Source organism: Petaurus breviceps, unplaced genomic scaffold, assembly GCF_028583685.1.
Source record: "Petaurus breviceps papuanus isolate PSGF00001 unplaced genomic scaffold, PetGlider_PUasm1.0 90881, whole genome shotgun sequence".
In the NCBI taxonomy this organism is placed as follows: Eukaryota; Metazoa; Chordata; class Mammalia; order Diprotodontia; family Petauridae; genus Petaurus; species Petaurus breviceps.
In genome coordinates, this window is record NW_027187369.1 from 8,300,026 (window position 1) to 8,326,049 (window position 26,024).

At 42.3% G+C, this 26,024-nt stretch overlaps 1 protein-coding gene across 1 annotated transcript; it reads right to left on the reverse strand.

Annotated features, from left to right (window-relative positions):
* Positions 1-5,975: 5,975 nt before the first annotated feature.
* Positions 5,976-24,603, reverse strand: RAP2C (RAP2C, member of RAS oncogene family). Its single transcript, XM_069074080.1, has 3 exons — positions 24,081-24,603; positions 21,184-21,496; positions 5,976-8,729 (listed from the first exon to the last, which is right to left on the reverse strand). The coding sequence occupies exons 1-2, from the start codon at positions 24,351-24,353 to the stop codon at positions 21,218-21,220; spliced, it is 552 nt and encodes a 183-aa protein (XP_068930181.1). The 5' UTR covers positions 24,354-24,603; the 3' UTR covers positions 5,976-8,729; positions 21,184-21,217.
* Between the last annotated feature and the right edge of the window lie 1,421 nt (positions 24,604-26,024).

Consider the following 26,024-nt stretch of genomic DNA (forward strand, 5'->3'; position numbering starts at 1 on the left):
AAGGTGATGGGGGGAGAGGGAGAGAAAGGGGGAGGAGACTGAAGGGAGAGAGACAGAAGGGTGAAAGTGAGAGGGGAGAGGAGAGGGGGAGAAACAGAGAAGAGCCCAGGAGAGAGGGAGAGGCAGATATAGGGGGAGAGACAGAAAGGGAGAGGTGAAAGGGAGGAAGAGAGAGAAAAGAAGGGAGAGGGGGAAGAAGGGGCTAGCAAACAAGTGCATTGCCCTTAGACTTGACAATCAAGAGAGGACTGGTAGCTTTGGAGACAGCTGGGCCTCCATTTCCTCCTCTAAAAGCAGGGGAGGGAGTGAGGTGGGAGAAGCATTAAGATCCCTTCCAGCCTTAAAATCCCGGAGTTCTGCACGTTTGAGGGAAAGTTCTAGAATCTCAAGCCCAGAATTAGCAAACAGGGCCCTGGGCTCCAAGAAAAGAAAAGGCCTGTGTCTAACAGTGCCAGAGGAGCCAGCCCAAGGCTGATCAGCGGTGGCAGGTGGAACTGTTTTTCTCGAAGGGCCTCTTTGTAACCACACCCCCCAGCAACCTGACTGCTTCTGCAGCCACTTGGAACAATGCCCTCCCAGGCTTACCCCCCAAGAAGGCCCTCAAGAGTTTGCCTATGACTAGTTTAGGGGCAAGGGGGCTATGAGAGAAAACTTGCATGACTAATTTAGATTCTAAATGCTAATTACCTTGGTGCTTTAGGTTGCTAACAATTTGACAAGTACAAGTGCAGAAAATTTTCCAAGAATCTGCTAAGAGACTCAACCCTGTTGTGGAGGCTGAGCTGAACTGAATTCTCCCTGGCAATATACAAATCAAGTAGGTACTGCAATATACAACCTTATCAGCCAATCAAAACCCCTACAAGCCATTTCCTGAGCCTTTATGGAGAAGGTGGTCAATTACCTGCAATTCTTGATAAACCACACCTTTTAAAAAGGGTGAAGAGACAACTGGATGTTTTAAGATGTGGTTTTTTTTCTTGGCCTAGAGAATATGAAAAAATCCCACCCCCAAGACCTGGAGGTAGGCAGAGTGGGGTGGGAGGACTACAGTGATGTAAGTTTGGGGAGCAGCAGGATCGATGAAATAGGGAGGGTGGGAGACCAAAATAAACATATGAGGAAATCGTCCCTAACCCTGTCTCCCTGCCCCCAGCCCCTGACTACTGTAAGGTCATTATATTCTTGCTAACTCTCCAAGGAGCTGGTTGAGTCTCTCTTGTCAGCTACCTGCCTAAGCCTTGAGGAAAGAACCACAACCTGAGGGAGCACCGAGGCCAATGCCTTTCATTTTACAATGGCTTAGAGGGCCTGAGTGACTTGCTCAAAGGCCATTCAGGCAGCAAGTGGCTGAGCTGGGATTTTAACCCAAATTCTTTAACCAGAAAGTACAAAATTAGCAATTCCTGGCCCATCTCAGCTCCAATCCTGGAAATATCCTCCAAAGATCCTTAAGAGTATAGGCTAGGTGTCTTCTCTGGACTATGAAATTCTGCTTAATCCCTAAATAAACCCTTAGGAGTTCAATCAGTGCCTACCAATTCATGTGAGGTATATACTGTAATCCTCCATTTTGGAAAATGATGCTGTGGGTGATCTTCACCTGATTCTAAAGACCACTGGGAAGCCAACAGGTTATTTCTCCCAAGGTATATACAGACACACAAGAGGAAGTGGGAGGGAAGAGGGACAATGAGAATGAGGGAGACAGTGTGTGTGTGTTTGTGTGTGTGATTGCTGCTGCTGGCTCGAAAAGGAGAGCCCTCAAGAACACTTTGGGGATGGCTAGACCAAGCTATGGGAATTTCTCCCAATATGACATCATCACAGTCAGGCAATCCACAGGGCCTCTACTCGATCACATGACTCAAATCTCAAGTGAAAGTAGTTTCAGTGTGATATACTGGTATGCTGTGACCTCTGCATAACATTTTACAAAAAAGATCACACTAATAAACATGAAATCAGAACAGTTTTGCTGTCCTAAATGTGATTTTCAAAATCTGAGAGTCAAACTTTTTCTTATGGGGATGGATCTCCCAGTTTCCAAAGTCAGTCAAAGGGAAAGTGAATCAATCCCCAGAAATTGGCATGAGAGCCAACTTTTCAGGAAATCCCAGTTATATTAGCCTGGAATATTGGGTGTGTCACTTACATCATCCAGGGTTCCAGAAACCCTTTCTGGCCTTGTGAAGGCTTCACAAGATAAACATATGAGAGGAACATGTGTCTTTACCCCCAGTTTGACTCCTGGAGCACCCTTCTGGGTCAGTCTTTAGTATGAGTCCTGAAAATGGCTTTGTCCTCTTAGGGCGAGTGACATATCAGATGGGATGACCTAAACCTTGGTGACAGTTACCAAGACACGTCACTGAGAACACCACACTCTCCAAAATACTAAAAATCACAGGTTACACAAAGGCAGAGGCAGGAGCCTGTGGCATACAAGAGATGGTATAAAAGGTATTGTCCAGGAAATGTATGATCAATGTATAGCCAATTAGTGAGAGCCAAGGAGAAGAGCTATTCAGTTTCAGTGCTACCCTTATGCTCACAAGGTAAAAGATCTTGAGGAAGATCACACCTTGGATATATGGATAACATGCATGGGTCACAATTTTACGGAAGGATGGATGAGCATGAAAATCCACCCAGGTACTCAAGTACCAGAAGAGAAGAAATCAGAGTCTCAGGGTGGAGAAGAGAACTCAGAGACCATTTTATCCCATCGTACCTGAAGACAAATCCCTCCTTCAACACATCCACCAAAGGACCTGCGGCCTTTCCTTGGAGACTTGCAGGGAGGTCTTCCTTAGCCACTCTGATCCAAGGCCTCCCTTTGGTCCACCTTGTGACAGTTCTCATTGTTAGAAAGCTTTTCTTGACCTCAAGTCTAAATCAGCCTCTCTGCCACTTACTTCCCCTCAATGTTTTTGCCCTCCAGGGACAAGGGAACAAGCCTCATTCTTCTTCTCATTTCTATCTGTGGCACCACCCAGTTTCCCACATTCAAAATTATAGGCCTCTGTCTCCTCATCCTTCTGCTCACATGGCAGAATGGAGCTGTTCCAAAGTCCTACTGATTCAGCCTACCCACCACCTCTTCCCACAATCACTACCACTGGCCCAGGATGAGAACTTCTAAGACAGTCCCTGCCCTCAAGTTCACAATCAAGTGGAGGAGACAAGACTACTACCAATAAAACAGAAGGTAATCATATATATTACAAGTGCTCCATACAGCTAAGTGCCAAATAAGAGTCTCAACATGGTAGATGATTACCACCTTCATTCTGCACCTCGGCCATGTATGTTTTTTCCCCAACAGCTCCTCCCACCCCACTCCCCAAAAGGCACCTCAGAATAGAAATTTTTCTTTGCCCAAACTACCAAACACCCGTGTTCATAAAACCTTCACAAAAGCATTAACACGAAGTTGCAAACATTTGTCGATCTCGTACACATAAATGGAAGTATGGGTCGGCATCATGCAATTATGGGCACAGACACTGAGACACAATAATAAAGCCTTCCACATAATGGGAGCTAACTTGCAAAGTAGGGAGTACAGGTATCAGCAGAAGGTGCTTCCGTGGGTGTGGGAACTCCCTCCACCGGGCAGATCTTAACTTGTCCAGATCACAAGCCATCTATAACTTGGTGTCTTAAGAGAGCTGCCTGAGACACAAGGAGGTTAAGCTCCCGAATCCCTCAAGGGTAGGATTTGAACCCCAAATTTCCTAACTCTAAATCAGCACCACACCCACTGCCCATTCTAGAGTACAGCTATTACTTTTTAGGGAAACTGAGGACTCAAGAGCTGAAGGGACTTGACCGTGGTCACATAGCCAGTGAAAAATGGAGTTGCAACTCTTCAGTTTTAGATCTACATACCCAGAAAGAATGACTCTCTATAAGGGGACCTCAAATTTTAATGGAGGAAATGGACTTTTGATTATATTTGAGTGGAAGGGGAGAGGTGGGAGAAACAACTAGTGAGCCTGATGTGGTGCCGGCCTCTTTGACCATGGACAAATACCCAAATGGCAGTGGTGATAATACGACAACAATGGAGGGATATTAATGAACTAAGCTAGGTGGATTATTCACTCTATTGCTTCAAGAGTCTATCAGGGGGAACTTCAGGCCTATTCTTGGTTAACTGGATCCTTCCTTCCTAGCACACTGAGGCCTTGGGGGATTTAATCCTGAGGTTAGGACCTAGCTATCCCTATGTACAACACTGTCTAGGAAAGTATCATTTAAGGGAAGTCATTATTCCCAGGGGAACAATCTTTCTAGGTAGGAAGTCTGCTATCTCTCTCTCTTTCTGTTTTTTGCTTTTTAACTTTGTAAGTGTCCTAGATGCTAACTTTGTCATTTATTTCACCATCACAATTCTGGATTGTGTTGCATTATCAGAAGGCATTGGCTTTGCAACAGAGAAAAAAGCACTATTAGCCACTTCTAGGCCTTAGGGCTATTCTTAATGTAAGTTTCCACTTTGGGGGGTAAGTTGCCTTATTATGTTTCTGATCAACTTTAATTGTAGTGAGTGGCTTCAAGGAAGGCCATGAGTTGTGCTTTGGTTTCTGGTCTAGATGAGCAATTGCTGCCTGTGGTGTGACATATTTTCTTCCAGGATTTCCATGTAGCTGCTTTCAAACAAACTCTTCCTTTTTATTCCTTCTTGAACAGTTCTTTGCTAGATTCCGTACATTGCATCATTATCTCAACAGTGAAACCAGCATCCTAAAGTTCCTGAGATAAATCCTTCGTGAGACCTTCTAACTCTTAAAAAGTGCCCAAGGCCAGCCACAGCAGATCTGAAGGAAGCAGAGTACCAAGTCATCTCAGAGCCTAAGAAGCTCTGAAGGGCAGCTTCCCCAGGCCTGGTATCAGTTACCATCATGATGGGCCCCAGGATAGAAGCACGGTGGCAAGAGCATTGGTTCTAGTCTGAGAACTTGGGTTCACATCTCCCCTCTGATACTAAGAGACCTTGGGCAAGTCACTTCCCTACCTTTGGGCCCCAGTTTCCTTATCTGTAAAGTGAGGAGAGTTGGATTGGATAGTCTCTGAGTTGCCTTACAGTTTTAGATCAATGATACTATGGTGACTAACAATGAAAAGACAAGAAAGAGGATGAGAGGGTGAGGGGACCGAAATACCTCACTCCATTCTTCACCAGTGTTGATGTAGCTGGAATCCCCTTCTTTCTCTGCTCCGTGATGGGTAGTAGGATGACCTTCCCTGCTAGAGTACCTTCTTCAGCAGAAGAGAGTACCTCGCAACCAGGAGCACCCAAAATTCGAAGCCTGAGGTTGAAAAGTGGAAAAGAACAAAAAATTCAATCCCTCAGGACTCTACTTAATATGGGATGACTGGCTAGGCAATGGATGACACTCAAACCAAAAACAAAATATTATTTTTATGTTAAGGCCCATGTACAAGAAAAAAAAAACCAGGTCATCTGTAAATCAGACAGTCCCTACACAGAGAAATATTTTTTTTCAAGGCCAGAATCAAAGAGATGGAATGAATAAAAACTTTTACTGGCTTCAAAAAAAAATAAAAGCAAGACTATTCATTTGTTTTAATTCATTGTTCCTCAAGTCAAAATTAACCACCTTGAATCCCATTTTCCACTGAGGAAGCACAAGTCCCACCTGCCAAATCTGCAAATCGGACAGTTGCTGCATTTGGGCCATATCACAGACATTACTATTCTTCAGTTGTCTATAATTTCTAAGTATAGCCATCCAATTGAAATGCCAAGTTCCAGTTTTAGCACATTTCTAATTTCCACACATGCCAATGTACAGTCGAAAACAGAGGATTATAATGAAGGCCAGCTAAACAGAGGTACAAAAGATTGTTCATTAGATAGCAACATTTCAATAGTTGATTACTAAAATGGGACATGAGTAATCTGGTACAACAAACAATTCCCCAAATAAGACAAGGAACCGACCTCAAGTAATACAGATGTCTATTTTATTAAAAAAAGTTACAAACAGGTGAACTGTAAGGTTGTTTTTTGTTTGTTTTTTTGTGGGTTTTTTTTACAAAATGCCGAGAATGAAGTCTATTGGAAAAACTTTATTTTACAAATCTTTATAGATCATTGTTCAAATTTTGCACTTGGTATTCCAGATTTCACTGTTCACTGATAAAGCTACAGTACATGAGATACACAATGCTAGGTTCTGGTGGTTTCCGAGCCCCCCTGCAATGATCTGAACATCTGGCAAAGACAATACCTATATTGCATTTAATAGCAGTTTCTTAACCTAATAAGCAACTTCACATGCAATCTATTAAGGAAGCCTAAAATAACTTTTGGTCCCTTTTATTTTTTAAAACTGTGCTGGAGAAACCATTTTTTACTTCCTATTTCCCCTATTCCTGTCATCCTAAGGTAATTCAAGTCAAATTTGCTGCTGAGGTCAATGATAATGAATACTGTGTATGTATGTATGTGTGTGCATGTGTAACACACACATATACACACACACCCCTGTATAAAATGTGATTTTTCTTTTGAGAGAAAGGAAGAAGAGAGGGATAAAGAACAAATGGAAAAACAGCAAAGAATGGGTGAGATGGAGGGGAAGGGAGAAGGGAGAAGGAGAGAGAAAGGCAAAGGAAGGAGAGAGGGAGGAGGAAAGGGGGAGAGGAGGCAGAGAAGGTGAAGAGGAGGGAGAAGCAGGGAAAGGGAAGGAGAAAGGGAGGGAGAAGGGGAAGAGAGAGAGAGAAAACTACCCAAAGGAAAGAACCCACAATTTTCAGAAAACTAAAATCTTCTTGAATTATTTGAATCTCCTATTATTTAGTATAGCTAATAAAGATTAACCACCACCACCTAACCTACTTTGAATACAGTGTTTGGTTTTAAGTGTGGTATTTTAAAGTGCAAACCTAAATGATCAGGTTTCAAGCAGTTTATAAATAGGGAAAAGTATTCCAATCATCCCTAGCCCTCCGTTCTCACCATAAAATTACATATCTAAGACTAGGAGGTTTAACTTTAGCGAATTTCATGGGGAACTAAAGTCCACCACCATGGAGAATCAAACAGTTCAATCAGAATTTTATTCCAGAAAAATTGGTCACAAAGACCACTGATGGCATCGTAGTAGGCCCTGGTGATACCTGCTGATGTATCGCACACAATGAAATGCTCAATTGCCCCACCTCCCATAACCATCACTGTATATACTAGAGCTTTCTTGGCCAACGTCTTTAGCTATTACAAGTCAAAAGAGTCCTTTTGGTTTTCTTTTCATTAGAAGCATGTTCAAATGACTAAAGCTGGGCCCCTAAGATTTACAACTTTGGTGCAGTAGGTGAGCTGCAGTTCATCACTCCTGCAAAACATATGCGCACACGCCCACACACACAGGCACACACAAAACTAAAACCGAAGAGAAAGCAAAATATTGGAAAACTTACAAAACTTTAAACCACTGCTAGAAAAAGCTCGCTTGTACACATGTTAAAACGGAAGAAAAAGCATCATTTATTCTTTATACATTTTTTTTTCTGTTTTAATACCTGTGTTACTGTTAAAATGTTCAAGTATTCAGACAAAATGTGTTGATCAGGTAAACAACAGGGAAGTCAATGGCTGTTCAGAGCACATTTGCAATTCAGAGCACTGGAAAAAATGGGTGCTTTCCCCCCCTTACCTTACACTGATTTTTGTCTCTGTTGCTAACCTGTTTACTGGGAAATAACAAAAAAAAAAAAAGCAATTGTGACAGTGCAAGAAAATATTAACAAATATTGCTTTAAAACATTGTTCAGAAAGACAAATATTAACTATAAAATGTAAAATCATTTTATTTGCATTCACTTTACATGTGCAGAAACTGACTAGATGTAAATTACTAACCTGCCAGGCAAAGCTGAGACATCTGAGTGCAGGTATATGAAATTAATTTACCTAGAATACAATATCCCTTTTCAAAGGCATTGTTAAAAGTAGGTCATAACTAAATTTAGAACTTCACAGAAGGGAAAATGCTTCAGCTGCAACTCAATGTTGCAAATGACATTAAAAAAATCATGAAAACCCCTTCAACTAAATATTACAGTCAATTTCAAATTGCAATTTCCACCTTCTGAACGTGTCAATTTTAGAACCCTATCACGGGGCCGCATCATACGAGAAAAGGGATATTATATCCACCCAGGTAAGATAGGATCTTTAGTTTCTTACAACACTGTCACACGTAAACATAAAGTCTCAAAATATCGACCAACCATTTCAGGAAACAAATATTTTCGCAAATAGATTGAAGCACTGGAGCGAGGTAATATACAGAAGTAACCACTTGTTTAAGGCTCAATTTATTCTCCATTAAAACTTTTAAAAGGCATTGAGTAGGTAATACTGAGTTTAAGTATTTAATAAATACAAGTTCAGAAATTGATTAAAGAAATCAATTAAAATATTAAAAATGAACCCTTGCATATTAACCATTAATAAGAACTTAGAAAGCTACAAAAGGACTGATTGATAAAGAATCTATTTGAACTTATGGTAAACGTGCTAAGCATTCTTGGTTAAGGTCTATGGATCTTGAAGGCTGTGGACCTTATGCACTTAATTAGGTGTATGGCAACATGCTGTTATCGAGACAGGTTTACCAAGGCTCAGTTCTGCAACCCAGGCTGTCAAGTTGTCCAAAGCAGCATCTGTGCAAATTCCCTCTGAGTTTTATCTGCAGAAAAGACAAAAATGGCTGATGCAAATATAGGAAATATGGGAATATACATGTTTTCAACATCAAGACTTTCATTGGACATTTTTTTTCTCTTTCCAAAATAATGCACATAGCAGTGATAGCTTTATGCCCATATGCCCACGTATAAGAGAGACAGGAGGAAGACCTCACTATGTTCACTACTCACAAAGGTGAAAAAGTCATTTTAAAGAAGTGAAAACAAGATAATGGCATTCAAAAGCAACTCTGCCCTTAGCATTACACTAAAACATGGTAACGGTACGTGTTTCACACTATACATTTTGAAAAGTCCTTCTAGGTTTAAACATCCCTGCTAACAGCAGATTCCAATGGACAAATATGACTCCTACTTGATATTTTATTGGGTGCCTTCATCTTGTAGGATGAAAATTATTAGTACTACGTACATACTTTTCAGCTTTTTGTTTTGGAAGCATGATGCTTTCAAAATTGAGTGTTTTGGAGAATTTGCAAGCTAAGAAAACACATGTTCAGTTCCGGAACACATAATTCCATTCAACAAAAAAGTACTGTAAATCCATTAAGAAACCAGAGCCCATCTAGGGCCAATTGCAAAATAAAGGCTTCACTCACTGCCTTACTAGGATCATTTAAATAGCACAAAAAGGGGATGGTCAAACAGCAAGACTAATAGATAATCACTGACTGGTAGGGCTGGGAGGAACATGAGAACACGGAATGAAATCCTTCTGAGGTCCAGAGCAGAAAAGTGACTTATCTATGGTGGCATGGCTAGTGGGAGAATTACACTAGAACAGGGTAGAAAATAAGAGAACAGGATTAGATGGTCTCTAAACTCCCTCCCAGCTTGAAGTTCTAGGGTGAAAAGCACCTTCAGAGAATGAACTAGACAATACCAATAGTAAAGAATCATATACTACACTGTGTACATTAAGTGCTAAAGGGTACCTTCTCCAAGACAGATGATCTCAACTGCATTTTTCACAACAGTGCAATGTATTCTAATATCTTTTTCTTCTTTATTATTGGAAAAGAATTCAAAATTTTTAGCCCAAGTTACTTAACTGTGCATTTTTACAAAGTTTTCATAAAAACAGCAAAAAGACAAAGTCTTCTAATTTTGTACACAAGGGAGAAAAGGTTTAGATTTTATAGGAAAAAAAAATACTGCTACTGCTAACGGCAAATTTTTAATAAAAGCAGTTCAAAACCTGACATCTTAGGCATAAAAATTCAGGGGGGAAAAGTGTTATAATGAATTAGGCTTTCTGAAATCAATCAACCTAAAAGTTGTACTTTGAGTATAGAGAACATCCACCCCATTATTCTCAATAGGCTTACGAAATAGGAGACTGGCTCTAATCCCCTTCTCTCCTACTAGGTCTATGTGTAACCTTGGTAGCAAGTCACTTCTCTGGGTTTCAATTTGCCCATCTGCAAAAGGGCAGTATTAATTAGATTAGATGAGAGGTTCTTATATTTAAAAAAATATTGTGATTACTATATTTCAGTATAAGTGATTTCTTTTGTATTCATATATATTTTATGCATCTAAAAAAAATGTTATTCTGAAAAAGGGAACATAGGCCTCATCAGACTGCCAGAGGGACACAGAACAAACCAAAAGAGATTAGAACCCCTGGATGAAATGAGCTCTTAGTTCTTTCTCAAACCTCAAACTCCAGGATTTTATTTTAGTTTTATTTGCAATGCAGACAAAACCACTAATAAAAATATAAGAAACATGTTGCTTCACTTCTGTGAATTCTAAGACGACTGTATCGAACCTTGCCAGTCCTGTGGATGTCCACAGAATCACAGAACTTGAGAGGTGGAAGGGACCACTACAGCCACCTAGTCGGCTATCGATGCCAAACAATCCACAGAAGAGTACGTACATTAATAAGTACAGAACAAGGGGGGAAATATAAATGGAAAGTAGAAAAATATCAGTACTATGGCAAGGATTAGTATTTGAATGAGCACCATTTTCCATGATTCATTAATGCCACTCTGGGCAAGACTATTCTAAAATGGCCAATAACAAATCTGTGAGTTGAAATTTAATGCCCATCAAGGTCATATTTACTGCATACCAATATGTAATAACGTAATGCTTAGAAAGTCAAGATCCTACTAGGCTGGCTGTAATATTTACTTTATTGAATGGATACATTGCAACCAAGTTGCCTCCAACATGAATTTCAAAACAGCAAATTTGATTTTTCAATAACACCCATTATAAAACTTGGAGATCTGTTCCCATGGGAAAAATTCCCAATGGAATGAGCTGACAACTTTTGGTGATAAAAGGGATAAGTGGCGGCTGGACTTTTGGTAAGTTGAGAATTATAGTTCCCACTTGGTAATTCACTTTCCCATATCTCAAGTATCCCTCTCTCATCCCACCCCCCTAAGTCAGTCAACAAGCATTTATTCCTTACTACGTGCCAGGCGCACTGCTAAACACTGGGGACACAAGAAAGGCAAAAACATACGAAAGCCCAAACTGCATTTTTTTCTATGCTCTGGGATCCCCCAGACTCCAACCTCACAGCTGCTGGCATTTCCTCCCCTCTGCCTTCTTAGCTTGGGTATTTATAACATCATTGGATATCACACTTTTCCGGCTGCTACCACCATTGCACACACAAAGCATAAATGAAAACCACCTTCATTGGAGGACTCGGGGCATACTGTAACATTTCAAGGTGTCCCGATTTCAGCCATGTAGGTAGGTACTTCCCCCTCTACCATTATTACAGTTAGAAACCCCCCTCTATGTCTTTAGTCAATGGCTTAATGAGTAGCCAAGGCAAATCAAATAAATAAAGAAATTACCTGGCAGATTTAGCTGGCCTGGTCCTCTATGGACAGACAGTCTGACGCCAGGCCAGTCGTTTAAGCCTTTCCAGCTCAGTAGGACCTGCCAGGGCTTCCACACCACTAGCACAGTCTTAGGGAACCCAGGGTGTCATAACATGGAGTGGAACCATTGGAGGAGGTCTTCCATAACGGAAAAGGAAAATGTTCAATTTCCTACTTTCAAGATCTAAGCATATGGAAGTCCATATGCTGATTTTGCTTATGACAAAGGCTACTATCTGGGAGCAACTCTACAAGAACCAGACTACAGAGAACATATTTAAGTCATTCCAATAACCACTAAAGCTTTTAGAATCACAGATAGTACAATTATATTCTTTTCCCTCCATATGAATCTGCATTGTTTACCAGCCAATATAATTATAGATCAAGTCTAGTAAGGTTCATTCCCTGGATAAAATAACATCTACCCACGGGGCAAAAAAGATTATCATCAAATGACAGGAAGTATGAGATAAAGCAGAGGAGATAGGGCATGGGCCTTGAGGCCAAGGAGACCCAAGTTCACACCTGGAGACTCTTTGTGACCCAGGGCAATTCACTTCATCTCTCTTGACCTCAGTTTCCTCATCTGTACAAGGGGGTGGAATTCAATGGCCTCAAAGGTCCCTTTCAGCTCTAAATTAGTGAATCCCTGTGTGACCTTGAGTAAGTTAGACTCTTAGGGCCTCAGTTTCCTCATATGTACAATTAAAAGGTTGGGTATGATAATCTCTATTGTCTCTTATAGCTCTAAATCTACCAAGCTATGATTACTGATGCCCCTGCCACATCTTTACCACTGAGCAGATGTATGAGTCAGCCAAGTTATCTGACTCTTCCCCTACAGGGGAAGTAAAATTGTACCTTAGTGGGTACACTGGGACCCTGGGTTCTGAAAGCCATATCAATGAAGAACAAGCTCTGGCAAGTCCTACTGTATTGCACAATGATGTAGTATTCATGTTGACAGAGGACGTATACTACTCCACATCATATCTTGCATATGCCTGGTTATTTGTATGTTGTCTCTCCCCTAAGAATGTGAGCACAATGAGATCAAGGGCCATGTTTTTACCTTTGTTTCCCCAGTGCTTAGCATAGTGCCTTGGCACACACAGTGGGTGCCTTGGCACAGAGTAGGTGTCTAATAAATTCTTATTGCCTGACAGCTCTTCCCTTTCGTCCTAGCTACCAGGTGACTTTTTTTTGACTACAGCAGCTCAAAAAGACTGAGTACGGCTGGGAGGGGTCATGATCTGCCTGGTTTGGGAAAGTACCCATTCCCATGAAACTGCAGATCCCCACAGTAAGTCTTATGCCACTTTCTTCTCATTTACTTTGTAAAAGAAACCACTACCTATACTTGAATATTACACAAGTAACCATTTAATGCTAAAAATACAGTATTTGTAAAACCATATGAAAATCAGTCCAGAGAGCATTCATTCTGCACTCAAGCAGACAAAACCTTCAATCAATAAGTACTTGGGGCACACAAAGAAAAGCCTTGAAGATCCTAACTCAAAAGTTACCTGTCAGAAGACTTCAGAAAAGTTAAAGAAAAAAAAGTTCAGCAATCACTCTGAAAGACGTTTTCCATGTTAATTATGATCACTGGGGACCAAAAGGACTGGGGGTTGAGAGGAGAGAGGAACCTCTGGTTTGACTAAAACTGGATCTCTGCCTGAGCCTCAGTAGATGGTTTTCTAGAGCTGCTGGAACTGAAAAATGCAAGGCCCCCCCCCAGCCAACCTCATGATGAGACTACTCTCCAAATTTAGCTAGGCGGGTCCTCAGATGACGGACACGGAGTCCACATAACCAACCACAAATATCTCTTTGGAATTTCCAAAAGCATCACATCTCCTCAAAGCTAAACACTTCTTATAATTCAATTCAAGTCTACTAAGTGCAAGGGACTATAATTGGGAATTACCTTACGTTTCATGTATTCTCTAAGCCTAAATCCAAAAAAGCAGTTATATTTTTTTTCCTCTAAGCCAAACAGCTAGAATGTGTCACTTAATTACCCATATCACTAAAGATAATAAATACACCAATGAGGTTAAACTGACTTATTTACTACTCCATGCACCCCAAATATTCTCATCATACCAGATGGTCCTACCAAGAATGTACAGGGTAGAAAATCTTCCAGTTAAATCTGGAAGCAGAGATAAATCTTCATGTCAGGCCTAAAACAGTACTGGTATTATGACTCCTTCAACATACAGAAAGTATTCACACAGGCTACTTGGCAAGTCGGTAATGAATTTTAATTCTTTACAGTAATAAATCCTGGAGCAAAAGTTTACACAAAGCAAAAAAGACCAACAGAGTCTCTTGTGTCAAATTTGAATTTCACAGAATAAGAAAGGTAAATGTTATTGCTGCACACCATGACAGCAAAATTTCCATTACACTAACATTCTCATTCATTTTCAATGTATCCCAGAAGTTTTGGCGACATAGGTGTATAGCAAGTCTTAAAGAAACTCTCAGTTTCCATTCAGCCCACATCTGGAATCACACTGCATAGACACCACTTGCTGTGTCCAAGACACAACATAAGTCATCCTTGTCTTCAACTCTCAAGTTTCCACCATGCCACCAAGCACACCTTTATTTCACATACCTCCACCCCAAAGCTTAAATATTTAGTTTTGCTAACAAAAACCTTACTACAGAGGTAGTAACAGGATAGTGTGCAAAGCACAGCCAGAACCCTTGGTCTCCAAGCCCAGGTCTGTTGCTAACCAGCTGTCTGCATCACAGTACAGGGGGCAAGAATACCAACTCCAGAGTCAAAGACCCTGGATTCAAATCTTATCTCTTTAGTTTACTACTTGAATGACCTTGGGCAAGTTATTTTACTTTCAAAAAATAAAAGTTATTTTTACTTTCCTAAGTCTGGTTCTTTATCTTTAAAATAGGGGGAAGGAGGCTGGACTACATGACCTCTGAGGTCTTCAGAACCTGTACAACTGGGCCTCCTCATCTGTAGAATGAAGAGACTGGACAGAATTGTCTCTAAAAAGTGCCTTCTAGGGGCGGTTAGGTGGCGCAGTGAATAGAGCACCAGCCCTGGAGTCAGGAGGACCCGAGTTCAAATGCAGCCTCAGACACTTGACACACACAAAAATTAGCCTCGTGACCTTGGGCAAGTCACGTAACCCCAATTGCCCTACCTTCCCTCCTCCAAAAAGCAAAAAAAAAAAAAGTGCCTTCCAGTCTTAAAATTTGGGGATTCTGTGCAAACATGAATTTAGGTTAACTAAAATGTATCTACACAGAAATCTCAAATTGCCCTGTCAATCAACAGCCCCAATCACAAACAAAGATTGGTTCTTCTTAGTTGGGTCACTGATCATGGAGTCCACCTCTACTGGTAGACTTCTACTGGGTCAATTCTAAATGATCTGTTCTGTGTTAGATCTTTCTATGCCTGGGAATGAGCAAAGGATGTTGGAGCGGCCTTTGGATCCTAGTAGAATGCATTTCCCCCAACAGTTGACAAGATTTTCCTAGATTTTGGAATCCTATTGAGAAGCAATTCCATCAGAACTTTTCCTGTAATAGAGCTCAGTGCCTGGTGGCACCACTCTAATTGCAGGAGGCAGTTTTTGTTTATTCCACTGATAGCCCTAAGGTAGGCAAGTAATAGAGTAAAACTGAAGAGTTCAAATACATTTCATTCTATAACAAGGCCCAAATTTAAGGTGATAAGGAAGTAATTAAATCATAGAACACTGGAAAGAGCTTTGGATTTGGAGTCAGAAGACTTGGGTTCAAATTCAAGTGCTACTACTTCCTAATTGTGTGACCTTGGGCAAGAAGCCATCACAACAGATACATACAGTGTATACACATATAGTGGGAACCTACCCACTAAATGAAAGCAAAGGATTCAATGAGCACTTGTTAAATACCCAAGGGGGTGGGGTGTGGAAGGACTGGAGGAGGAGTCAAGAAATACCTCTACTCTTTCTGCTCCAAGCCAGGCTCTTCTATAGACCTTAAAAAGATATAAGTGTCACTGAAACTTCCTCCACTCCTGTCACTGGCCTCTTAACTTTTGTTCACAGTGAATAATGAGATGGCAGGTATGTGTTTTTAATGAGCGCCTCCCCCCCTTAAGTTCCAAGACTATATGCAAATCAAGGCTGGGGAGTGAAGACAAGATATTTAACCAAAAGAGATCTGTCAACAGAACCCCAGCTTGGCTCAGTAACAGCTGATGTGACTAATAATAAACGTGGCTATTAACATGTCAGCACTGCCAGTATAAAATGCAACTTCCGTCTGCCTAACCCCCCCCCACGACCCCCACAAGACACGTTTAAGAAATCTCCAGAATAACATGTCTCCTTAAAAGCTAGAAAAAAATAGAAACAATTCTGTTTGTACATTTTATTGGCTACTGAAAATAACTTGAGAATGCCGGTAAGTTCCATTATATTTGGAAACAGTATACCAGCTTAACTAGGATGAAAAAATTGAGAACCACTCTATGGACCACTGCACCATTCAACACGTTTTCTTATTATCACTGCTGGTGTTTGCTCGCCCTATGTGGTCTTGAATGAAGGGTTTGTTCCCCACTTAGGAAAAAACCAGAATGACAAGTACCAGATCTGAAAGGAGGCATAAAAAGACCCCCCACTCCTGTCAGCTTGATTTCTGGTGTTTGGGATTCTCACTAATTTATTCCAGGTGGAACAGGTCTTTCCTACTCCACTCCCACCCCCTTCAATTTTTTTTTACACTACTTTAATGTTAAACTAGTCTAGGAATGGGGCGGCCAGGTAGCACAGCTAGTAAGAGCATCGGCCCCAGAGTTGGGATGCCCTGGGGATCGAATCCAGGCTCAGATACTTAGCACCCACCCAGAAACACCTGGCCGTGTAACCTTGAGCAAGTTACTTAACCCCAATTGCTTAAAAAAAACAAACAAACTAGTCTAGGAAAATGAATCTTTTTTTTTTTTTTGCTTTTGGGAGGGAGGAAGGAGGGCAGTTGGGGGTTAAGTGACTTGCCCAAGGTCACACGGCTAGTAAGTGTTAAGTGTCTAAGGCTGGATTTGAACTCAGGTTCAAATCCTGACCCCAGGGCTGGTGCTCTATTCACTGCATCACCTAGCCGTTCCTTAAAATGAATCTTTTAAGACATAGTATATGCATCCAATAAATCTAGGGGGCCAAAAAAATAAAATAAGTAATTCAAAAAGCAATGAGACAAATCAATGTAATAGCAGAATGGAGCCTATTACCAAAAACGACTTGTGTGTGAAAAGTAGAGAAAGGTGTGGAGGACATGTGTGGTCTCACCTTGCAAAAGGGACAGAAAGGTGGCATGAATGAAAAACAACAGAGAGTTACCTAGTGTGGTACTTGCCACCAGATCTTGAAAAAAATCAGAAGGGTTTCCAGTACACTGGGTAGATACATGAACTTGGGGGAAAGCATGGACATAACTGACACAGGATTAGAAAAACTGAGACCCTTATTAGTGGAGGGGAAATAATAATTCCCATATGGACCAAGTCAGGGATTCTTCAAATTAAAAATACCTGCTAAGAAGATTAGAAGTTATTCATTTACGCAAACTGTGATTTTTCAAGGCTTCATTTGCTGCATTTTCCCCCTTTGAGGAATGACTGCAGAATACCTGAATAGGCCATTCTTCTGGCATAGAGTGGGGTGGAGGGAGGCAGTGAGGGGCAAGGAATCAAACTCATGACTTCCACTACAGTCTTATCAACACATCTCTAGTTCATGTAATTATAACCAAACATATATCTTCCTCAACAAACAAAAGTATGTCAGCACAGCCAACTGTCAATTATCCACACTGATGGAAGACATAATGTGGTTAAACAAAAGCTCAGACAATCCAAATATATTAAAAAACCAAGATCTGTTGGTACCGAGAGGCTATGACACTGACCTAGGTTTCTAGAAACTTTACTACAGGATCTATGGCAGGGGTTTCTGATGCTGGAGTCCATGGATCCCCAAAGGGGTCCTTTGCTAAGTTTTCAGAGGGGTCCATGAAATTGGATGCGGAAAAAAGTCGCATCCCAATTTTCAATAACTTTAATTGAAACTGAGCATTTCCTTCAATCTGTGAATGTAGGCTACAAAGTATTATTTTAAGAAGGGGGCTATAGCTTTCACCACCCCGCCAAAGAGTGCCCAGGTCACAAAAATGATTAAGAACCCATGCTCTATGGGATGCTAGGCTGCCTCAAGCTGGCAGGGAGACAGGATATGCAGGCATTGCTGAATTTGGCTCTAATTCTACATATATGCTCAGAAAAGCAAACACTGTCCTGCCCAATAAGTCTGCCAGCCCAGGAAAGTGGTGGGAGAGTCAACAGTTCTAGGAGCCACGTATATAATTCCCCAAAGCAGACAAAAAGCTGTTGAGTGTCTTATAAAAACATTCTCTTAGGCAAAAGACAGATGAAGCCAATTAAAAAGGTGGTAAGAAATAAAAATGGTCAGTTATCAGAAGTAGTTCTTTGAGCATTAATGAAATGTCCATCTCAATTAGGAGAGGAACCTATCAATTATAAGAGGATGATCCTAAGGTTTGCAAACTTCTCCCAATCAGGGTTATCTAGCTAAATTCAATAGGCCCTTCCCCTAAATCTACTGAAGGTTTTCCATAACTTCTGCATAACAAAGTTTGACCTTTCTTGTTCTGTACTGGATTTGACACTTCAAGTCCCAAAACTGATGCTACAGTATCTCAAAATATGTTCCTTACATAGTAGATAAAGGAGAAACAAACATATCCATCCCACGTCCCTAGATGGTTTGACCTTCATTTCATTTCAAGAACTACTTCTTCCTTTGGGTATTCACATGTAACAAAATCACATTCTAAGCAGGCAACTGCTACTAATCAAATAAGAGATTCGGGGCAATGATCACATTTACTGATATTGACATATATCTCTAAGCCTATGTTTTATACAGTCTAGCATATGATCCATACCCAACTGGCTCATCATCTAAAAAATAACAATGAAGAAAGAGACATACTTATTCCCAGAAAAGATAATAAATGGTTAAAGACTATAATAGAAAGAACAATGGCTCTAAAATGAGAGGACGACCCAGGTTTCAATCCCACTTGGGTCACTTACTACCTGTGAGACGACCATGAGCAAAATTGCCTCCCCTTCCCAAGCTTCCATTTCTCTCTCTATAAAATGAGGGGGTCAGATTGGATGGACCCCAGTTCTAAAGCTACAATGCTACAACTCACATATTAGACAAAGTCAATAAGACCCGAGTTCTAGGTCAAGATCTGCCACTGATGAGCTGAGGGGTCTTTGCCAAATAAGCCCCTTGGTGCCTTAGATAACTGTAACCACATTATGGTCTGAGCAGCTCTTAGATCACATGAATATTTATATAAATAAAAACAAATTCTCAAGCAATTTTTAATATGAATAATCACCTTGGAAATTATCTACTTGTTAAACTTACCCAAGTCGAAGAAAACTATGCTGGAGGAGACAAATTTCACACCTTTTCCTAGCCATGGCACCTTTAATGGGGTAATGCAGACTGGGAAAATGTTTGTTTGTTGGAGTTGGCAAACTGTTTTTGTATTCCTTTACAAAGCCAATAAAATCGCTATATGGTGTGATGGAAAAGGTCTGATTTGGTATAAGTTGCCCTGGACCCAAATCTGTCTACCTGAGTTCCTTTGTTGGACATGTCATTTCCCTTCAGTTTCCTCCCCTATAAAGTGAGAGGGTTGGATGAGATGGTCTGAGACCCTTTCTAGCCCTAAATCTATGATCTTATGATAAAAAGAAACTAAAGAGGAACCTAAATATTTAAGTCATTTGCTATAGTTAATCCAGGGTCAGCTGGAGATCATAATATGAAGGCAAAGATATATTCACCTATGACCACAGTCTGTCTGAACTTGAAGCTGGCTTACTGGGGAGTGAGGACATGGCAACCCATTACCTCTACATATGCCTGTTATACTGTCCTTTTGAGGAGATGCAGACCCAACGTGAACCAACAAGGTCTTGGCACCAGACTAAGAAATTAATAGAAAATAAATGGGTTTCCACAACTTATTGTATGAAAAACCCAGCCTTATGAGAGTACTCTGTAAATGGCACCACTATCGGTCTTCCTGTTCAAAGATGAAGCAACTTGGATGCAACTGTGATCTGTATAGAGGCCTGTGGCTGTGAGGATGACTTGTGGCCTGCCATGCCTGTGCAGGGGAGCATATGTGAAGCTAGTCCTCTGATGACAACCACAGTCACTCCTTGCTGTAATGTGTAATATGGCCCTGGAGACTTGGGGGTCATTGACAAGTCACTTCTCAGCTGCATGCCAGCCTGTGGGGTTAAGCACCCCGGTTTTTCATCATCTACATGTTCACATCCGAGTGAGAACACGTGTCTAGCTACCATCAACCTACCCTGGTGCCAATCTAGTAACTGAAAGACCTACACGAGTCCAGAGAAAACATTCAGGGTGATTGAAACACGAAAGAAGACTAAAGAGGCCTTGGATGGATGCTGCTATCTATTAAATTCACTTTTGAGAGCTCGCTTTCAAAAAGGACTCTGAGCTGTTTACTTTGCAACTCCAAAGGCTTTCTAAATTATTTACTTTGCTGTTTACTAAGGTCTGAACGAAGATATCTTCAGTGCCTGGGAAGGTTCTGGCTGCTGCCAAATGATTGTTTGGCTAGAATACAAGTAGATACATATACTCATTTGTACTCTAACATGTATATTCCTATTTGAAGATGAGATACTTGGTGGTACCCAATCATTATTATTATAAAAGATTAGATTGCTTATTCTTCAAGTAGGAGATACAGATGAATTTGATTACATAAGTGCCCTATTAAATCATAAACACTTATGCTATAATTGAAATCTATTTACTTATCATCCTTCTCCAGAGCACAGGATATTAAAATCAGAAAAATATACACATCTCTTCTTCTGGAGTTATATTTAAAAAAAAAATTTTGCCCTGTGCAGTTTAGATAAGTCAAGGATATAATAGGCTATATTTCGACTCACATGGCATATTTTGCTAATCATTTTACCAGTGACCCTATATTATTATGAAATGGCTGGTCTGATGTACTATATGAGGGGTGTAGGGAGTAGGAGCAAGTGGAACCACATCTTTTAAAAATTGTGTTCTTTGAAAAATAAAAGATGTAGGGTGGCTAGGTGGCACAGTGAGTAAAGCACCAGTCCCGGAGTCAGGAGGACCTGAGTTCAAATCCTGCCTCAGACACTTAACATAAAAACTAGCTGTATGACCTTGGGCAAGTCACTTAACCCTAATTGCTCTCCAAAAAAAAAAGAAAAAGAAAAGATGTTACAAGGTGGGGTAGTGGATAACGTCAAGGGCTTCATTAACATATGAAATTCCCAGATGAAGAAACTCCTCTCCCAAAGCAGGCCAAGACCTTCTCTGCAACCTCTATATAGCAATACTCAACTCCAGTTGGTTTGGCTAGATGTGGTCAAGGAATACCATACTTACGTGGGTGAAACGAGTAAGCGTTAACTAACCTGCTCTGTATGGCCATGAATGAGGTTAGCTTCTTCACTGGATGATGCAAGTTGTACAACACTGATCTTGTTTCTCAGGCAGAGATGCATAGTTCATTTGCCTGACGATTTCTGCAAACAGTTCGTCCACCATTGTTTTACTTTTGGCTGATGTCTCCATGAACGGGCAGCCCCACTCCTGAGCCAAAGCTCTGCCTTCTGCAGTCAAAACCTCCCTTTCTGATTCCAGATCCACTTTATTCCCCACTAGGATGAGTGGGACTTTTTCATATCTCTTCACCCTGACAATCTGGTCCCTCATCGGCTTGATATCCTATTTAAATAATCAAAGTTGTTAGTCACCTTGTCACAGAAAGCAGCATTAGCCACACAAAATCTTGTCTGTTTGAACCCCAGGTGATTGTGAAATGACTGGTTTGAGGTACTACTGAGTGTCACTCACCAGGGAAGTTATTAAGTCAAGTACAAAACCAGAGCCGTAAGAAAGAGCTTGAAAACATTTTGTTCTAAATAGGAACACTTGGGAGCAACGCCTCAATTTCAGAACTTTATAATCACTCTTTCCCAGACTGCACTGATTAAAAACAAGTTCTCCAGACATTTCATTTATGTGCACAGGGAGAAGTTGCCTATCTCCCCTCAATCTGTCTGCTGCCATCATTCCTTGCAACACCTGTTATCCCAGTTCAGGCTTGTAGGCCCCATACGCTCCACTCCTAAACATGTAGTCAGAGTGCCTGGGAGAAAATGTTTAAAGTAGAAACAAGAACGCTTTGACTTTGGGCTTCTAGATATACCAGACCCAAATTAACACACCTAAATATGTTCCATTTTAAAAAAGCCTACTGCATGCATTCCTTTATCCCAGAAAAAGCAAACATCTTAAAATATCTTAGAGAAGTCCCCCAAAGCCATCCTTTTGGGGAGGGGAGGAGTGTGGTTAAGGCAAGCCTTAATCTGAACATTCCAAAGGTCCTGACTGTCCATAATTCAAAAAGTTGGAACTTTAAAAGAAAATTTCCCTTCACTGAGAATCATTCCCTTGACTGGGAATCAGGCTAAAAATGGGGTCAATATCAAAGAATATCAAGATTTTAAAAGTGTGAACAAGAAAATGTGTAATAAAATTTTTTATAACACCATAGATTGAATCACTTTTCTCCCATGGTGAGCTTTCTTTTACCCACACCAATGAGAATGCTAGTTATGGGAAGAATATAGAATTGTCCTTTCCACAGTAAATGCAATAAATATTAAAATAATAGGGCAATTTTCCACTATTTTTTCATTCAAACATTTATTAAGTACCTGTTATGTACAAGGTATGGTCTCCTGACTCTAGAATCTTATATAATCTAGTAGGCTGAAATGCAAATGGATATAATGGAAATAAAAGCAACAAAAATTCCCAACCTCAAGAAACTCAGCTAACTAATAACAATATTTTGAATGTTTCCCTCCCCCCACCCAAGAAAGTACATTCTTTAAATGGCATCTTTAGTACCCTTTGAAAATAATGCATCTGATATTGGAGTTTTGATTACAATAGATCTGGTTCAATTACTTATTGATCAAGGATTGGCCTATCATCAATACTTAATTTCTCTTAAGACAAAAATTAAGTCACATTTTATAAAGCTGCTACCATTGGAAAAGTTCAGCCAGATATTACAGTACTAATAAAAAGAAAATACGCAATTCCTCTGGGATAAAGCACTTAATGTCCCTTGAATAAACAACATCTATTCAATACTTTAAATGCAGAAAAAAACAATTCCATCTCCTGTGTCAATGCAGGTCAATATCACTATTTTACATTTTCACACAATAGTTACATTTATGTAGATCTTCTAAAACAATATTAAGCCCTAGTCAGTCCTTCCAGTGGGGATATGAGTGAGGGCTTACCAAAGAAAACGGTCTACACCTAGCCCAGCATCAACTAAAGTCAAAGTAAGAAATCCAGTGTTTTCCAAACCTATTTAATTTCCACCTCTAAAGTCCATTTGTTATCAAAAGCACTCATGATGGATGATTGTTAATTTTCTCTGCTCTGCTGCTGCTCTCTGATTCACACCCTCCCACCCTCAAGAAGTTTTACTACACTACAGACTTATGCAATTTATGGGTAAGAATTCAAACAAGAAAAAGGCCTGGAGCCTGGGTAGGGGCTACACTAATCCAGGGGTTAGATCTCTTCTTGATCAGGGATTTGAGACATAAGTGATCATAGAGAGTGGAAAATCCAAAGGTTTGCTTGCACAATTAGTAAAGGGTCAAAAGTTATTTTTCTTGTAAGTACCATTACCTCTCTAAAATCTCAGATTTGCCAAGTCCCCAAATACCTACTCAATAACCATGTGTTAAAATTACAAGGGATTTCAGAAGGTGCTGTTTCCCTCCAATCTTTGGTGCAATATTATACCCAAACTAGCCTACTTCTTATTTCCACTTGCTTTTCCAGAACTATGCAAAACTTGTCTGGGCAACTTTTTTTGCTTTTATAGTATACAAAAAGACAATATGGGGAGCAGCTCTCTAGGTAAGCTGGAATCTCAAGAGTTTCCAGAGTCCAACTTTCAAAAATAAAATGCAGGCATCAAAATAGTGTTATGATAATACACTCCACTTAAATCCAACTCAAGACCACCTTGGGTTAGTGGAAAGAATGCTAGCTTTGGAATTAGGAGACACTGGAGAGATTTCCACTCCAGACACTTACTGGCTGTGTGACCGTGGGCAAGTCATCTCACCTCTATGATCTTCAGTTTCCTTCTCTGTAAAATCAAGATAATCAACACCTGCTCTACCCACCTCACCAGGCAAGTCCTGTAGAAGGCCCTGAGAAAACCTCTGAGCCCTAAGGAAATGTGGGCCATTGTTGTCATCATTATTACCTGGAAAGACTGCTGGTTAACCAGGCTATAAACTAGGATGAAACCTTGGCCGTTTTTGATGTAGAGATCTCTCATGGAAGCAAACTGCTCAGTCCCTGCGGTGTCCAGGATTTCCAGTACAGAGGGAGAAGAGTCCACTTCGATCTCCTTGCGGTAAAAATCCTCAATGGTGGGGTCATATTTCTCAATGAAGGTGCCCGTGACAAACTGCACAGTCAGGGCAGACTTACCCACCCCTCCGCTCCCTAACACCACCACCTTGTATTCCCTCATCAGTCTTCCCTTCACCAGCTCCCTCTCAGCAGCATAAAAAGGGGCTCCACCAGCTATGGAGGCCGTGGGGGCGGTGGGCGGAAATCTGCCAACTCAAGTTGGGGTTTGAGAGGCAGAGGGCCTAGCTTAGCAGGGGGAAGATGAGGAAGTTCAAGACAGGCGGCTGCAGCCCAGCAGGGGGAAAAGAGAGCGAGAGGCAGGGCAGGAGCAGGCAGACTGAGCAAGGAGGAGGAGTAGCAGGAGGGGTGGGGGTGGGTGCGGCTGGCTGCCTTCCCGGGGGGGCTGGAAATGCCCTTCCTAGGAGCGGCGGTTAGACGGGACGGGACGCACAGGAGAGGGTGGGTGGGTACTGGGGGGGAGGGGAAGGGGGAGGAGAAGAAGGAGGGAGGAGAAGGAGGAGGGGGAGGGGGGAGGAGCCCAGTGGTCCCCACTCCTGAAAGAGAGGGCTGTGGGTGGGGGCGGGGAGCCGGAGAGGCAGCAGGGGGGCTCACTCAGCTGCTGCTGGGGGGGGGCATGGGCATGGTCACGGTCACTGCTGCCGCCTCCACACAAAGAGGCCCGAGCCCGGCTCGGCTTCCTGCCGCCGCCGCGGGATTGCCGCCGGCCGGGCGCCCAGCCTTCCTTTCCCGCCGCCCCCTCCGAGGCTGACAAGGCTGGAGGGACGGGGCTGGCTGCTGGCTCGCTGGCTGGCTCCTCCCGTCCGGCCCCGGCCTGCGAGGGGGGAGAAGGACCCGGGTTAGGCCGCCTCCCCCTCCCCCTCTCCCCGGGGCCCTGCCCGCGCCCGCCCCCGCTCCCTCCAGGGCCTGCTGAGAGGGGTATGGGGAGGCGGGCGTAGAGAAGGGCCGCGGCCACTTACCCCGGGGTACGCGCTCCTCGTCCGCCCCGTCAGCGCCGCCGCCGCCGCGCTTCCAGCCGGGTCCGATCAGGTCTGGCGGTCGTCTACCCGGTCACTGACGGAGGGGCAGGGTGAGAAAGAGTGAGAGAGGAAGGGAAGGAGGGAGGGAGGGGGCGGGCAGGGGGAGGGGATGGGGGAGGGGGTCGGCCGGCGGCGGCAGAGACGGCCCCTGCCTCGGCTTGGCGGCTCTAACGGTCAGTCGGTCGGGCCGAGCCCACCTCCCTCAGATCCGTCCTGGCTCCGCCGGCCCTGCCCTAGCCTGACCAGTCCTCCCCCACGCCCGGAAGGGTTTCCCTGACACACAGACAGAGGGGTCCCAGTTCCCCTGATGCTCCGGGATCACTTCCGGGAGGGGAAGTTCCGCCTCCTTCGGCGGGGCGGGTCGACGGGAAGTCAGGGCGACGCCCTGTTGGGCGGGGTCTGTCTGACTTTGGGGTCACGGTCATGGTCCCGGCCAGGCGGTAGACCCGGGCTGAGTCTCCCGAGTTCTTGCCGTCCAGCTCCCGTTAAATGGCTATTGTTCTGTGACGACTTAGCCACCCTCCCCCAAGACAACTAGTGGAAAGAGAACCGTTAGCTGGAGCCTTCCCAAAGGGCTGCCCTTCTCGCCTCTCACCTGGACGGCCTTCTGACTGCTCTCCCTTGCCTCAGATCTCGCGATCAGAGAGAGTGAGAAGGGGCCTCAGAAGCCTCCTAGAACAGAGAACAAAAGTAAAAGCCCAGTGACCGTGAGTCACTTGCCCAGGGCCACAAAGCTAGTAAGCAACAGAGTGGAT

Coding starts and splice junctions, on each gene's coding strand:
- RAP2C (XM_069074080.1), bottom strand. CDS start 24,353: ATGAGGGAATACAAGGTGGTGGTGTTAGGGAGCGGAGGGGTGGGTAAG. Junction 21,497..24,080: donor TTAACCAGCAGTCTTTCCAG/GTAATAATGATG, acceptor TTATTTAAATAG/GATATCAAGCCGATGAGGGA.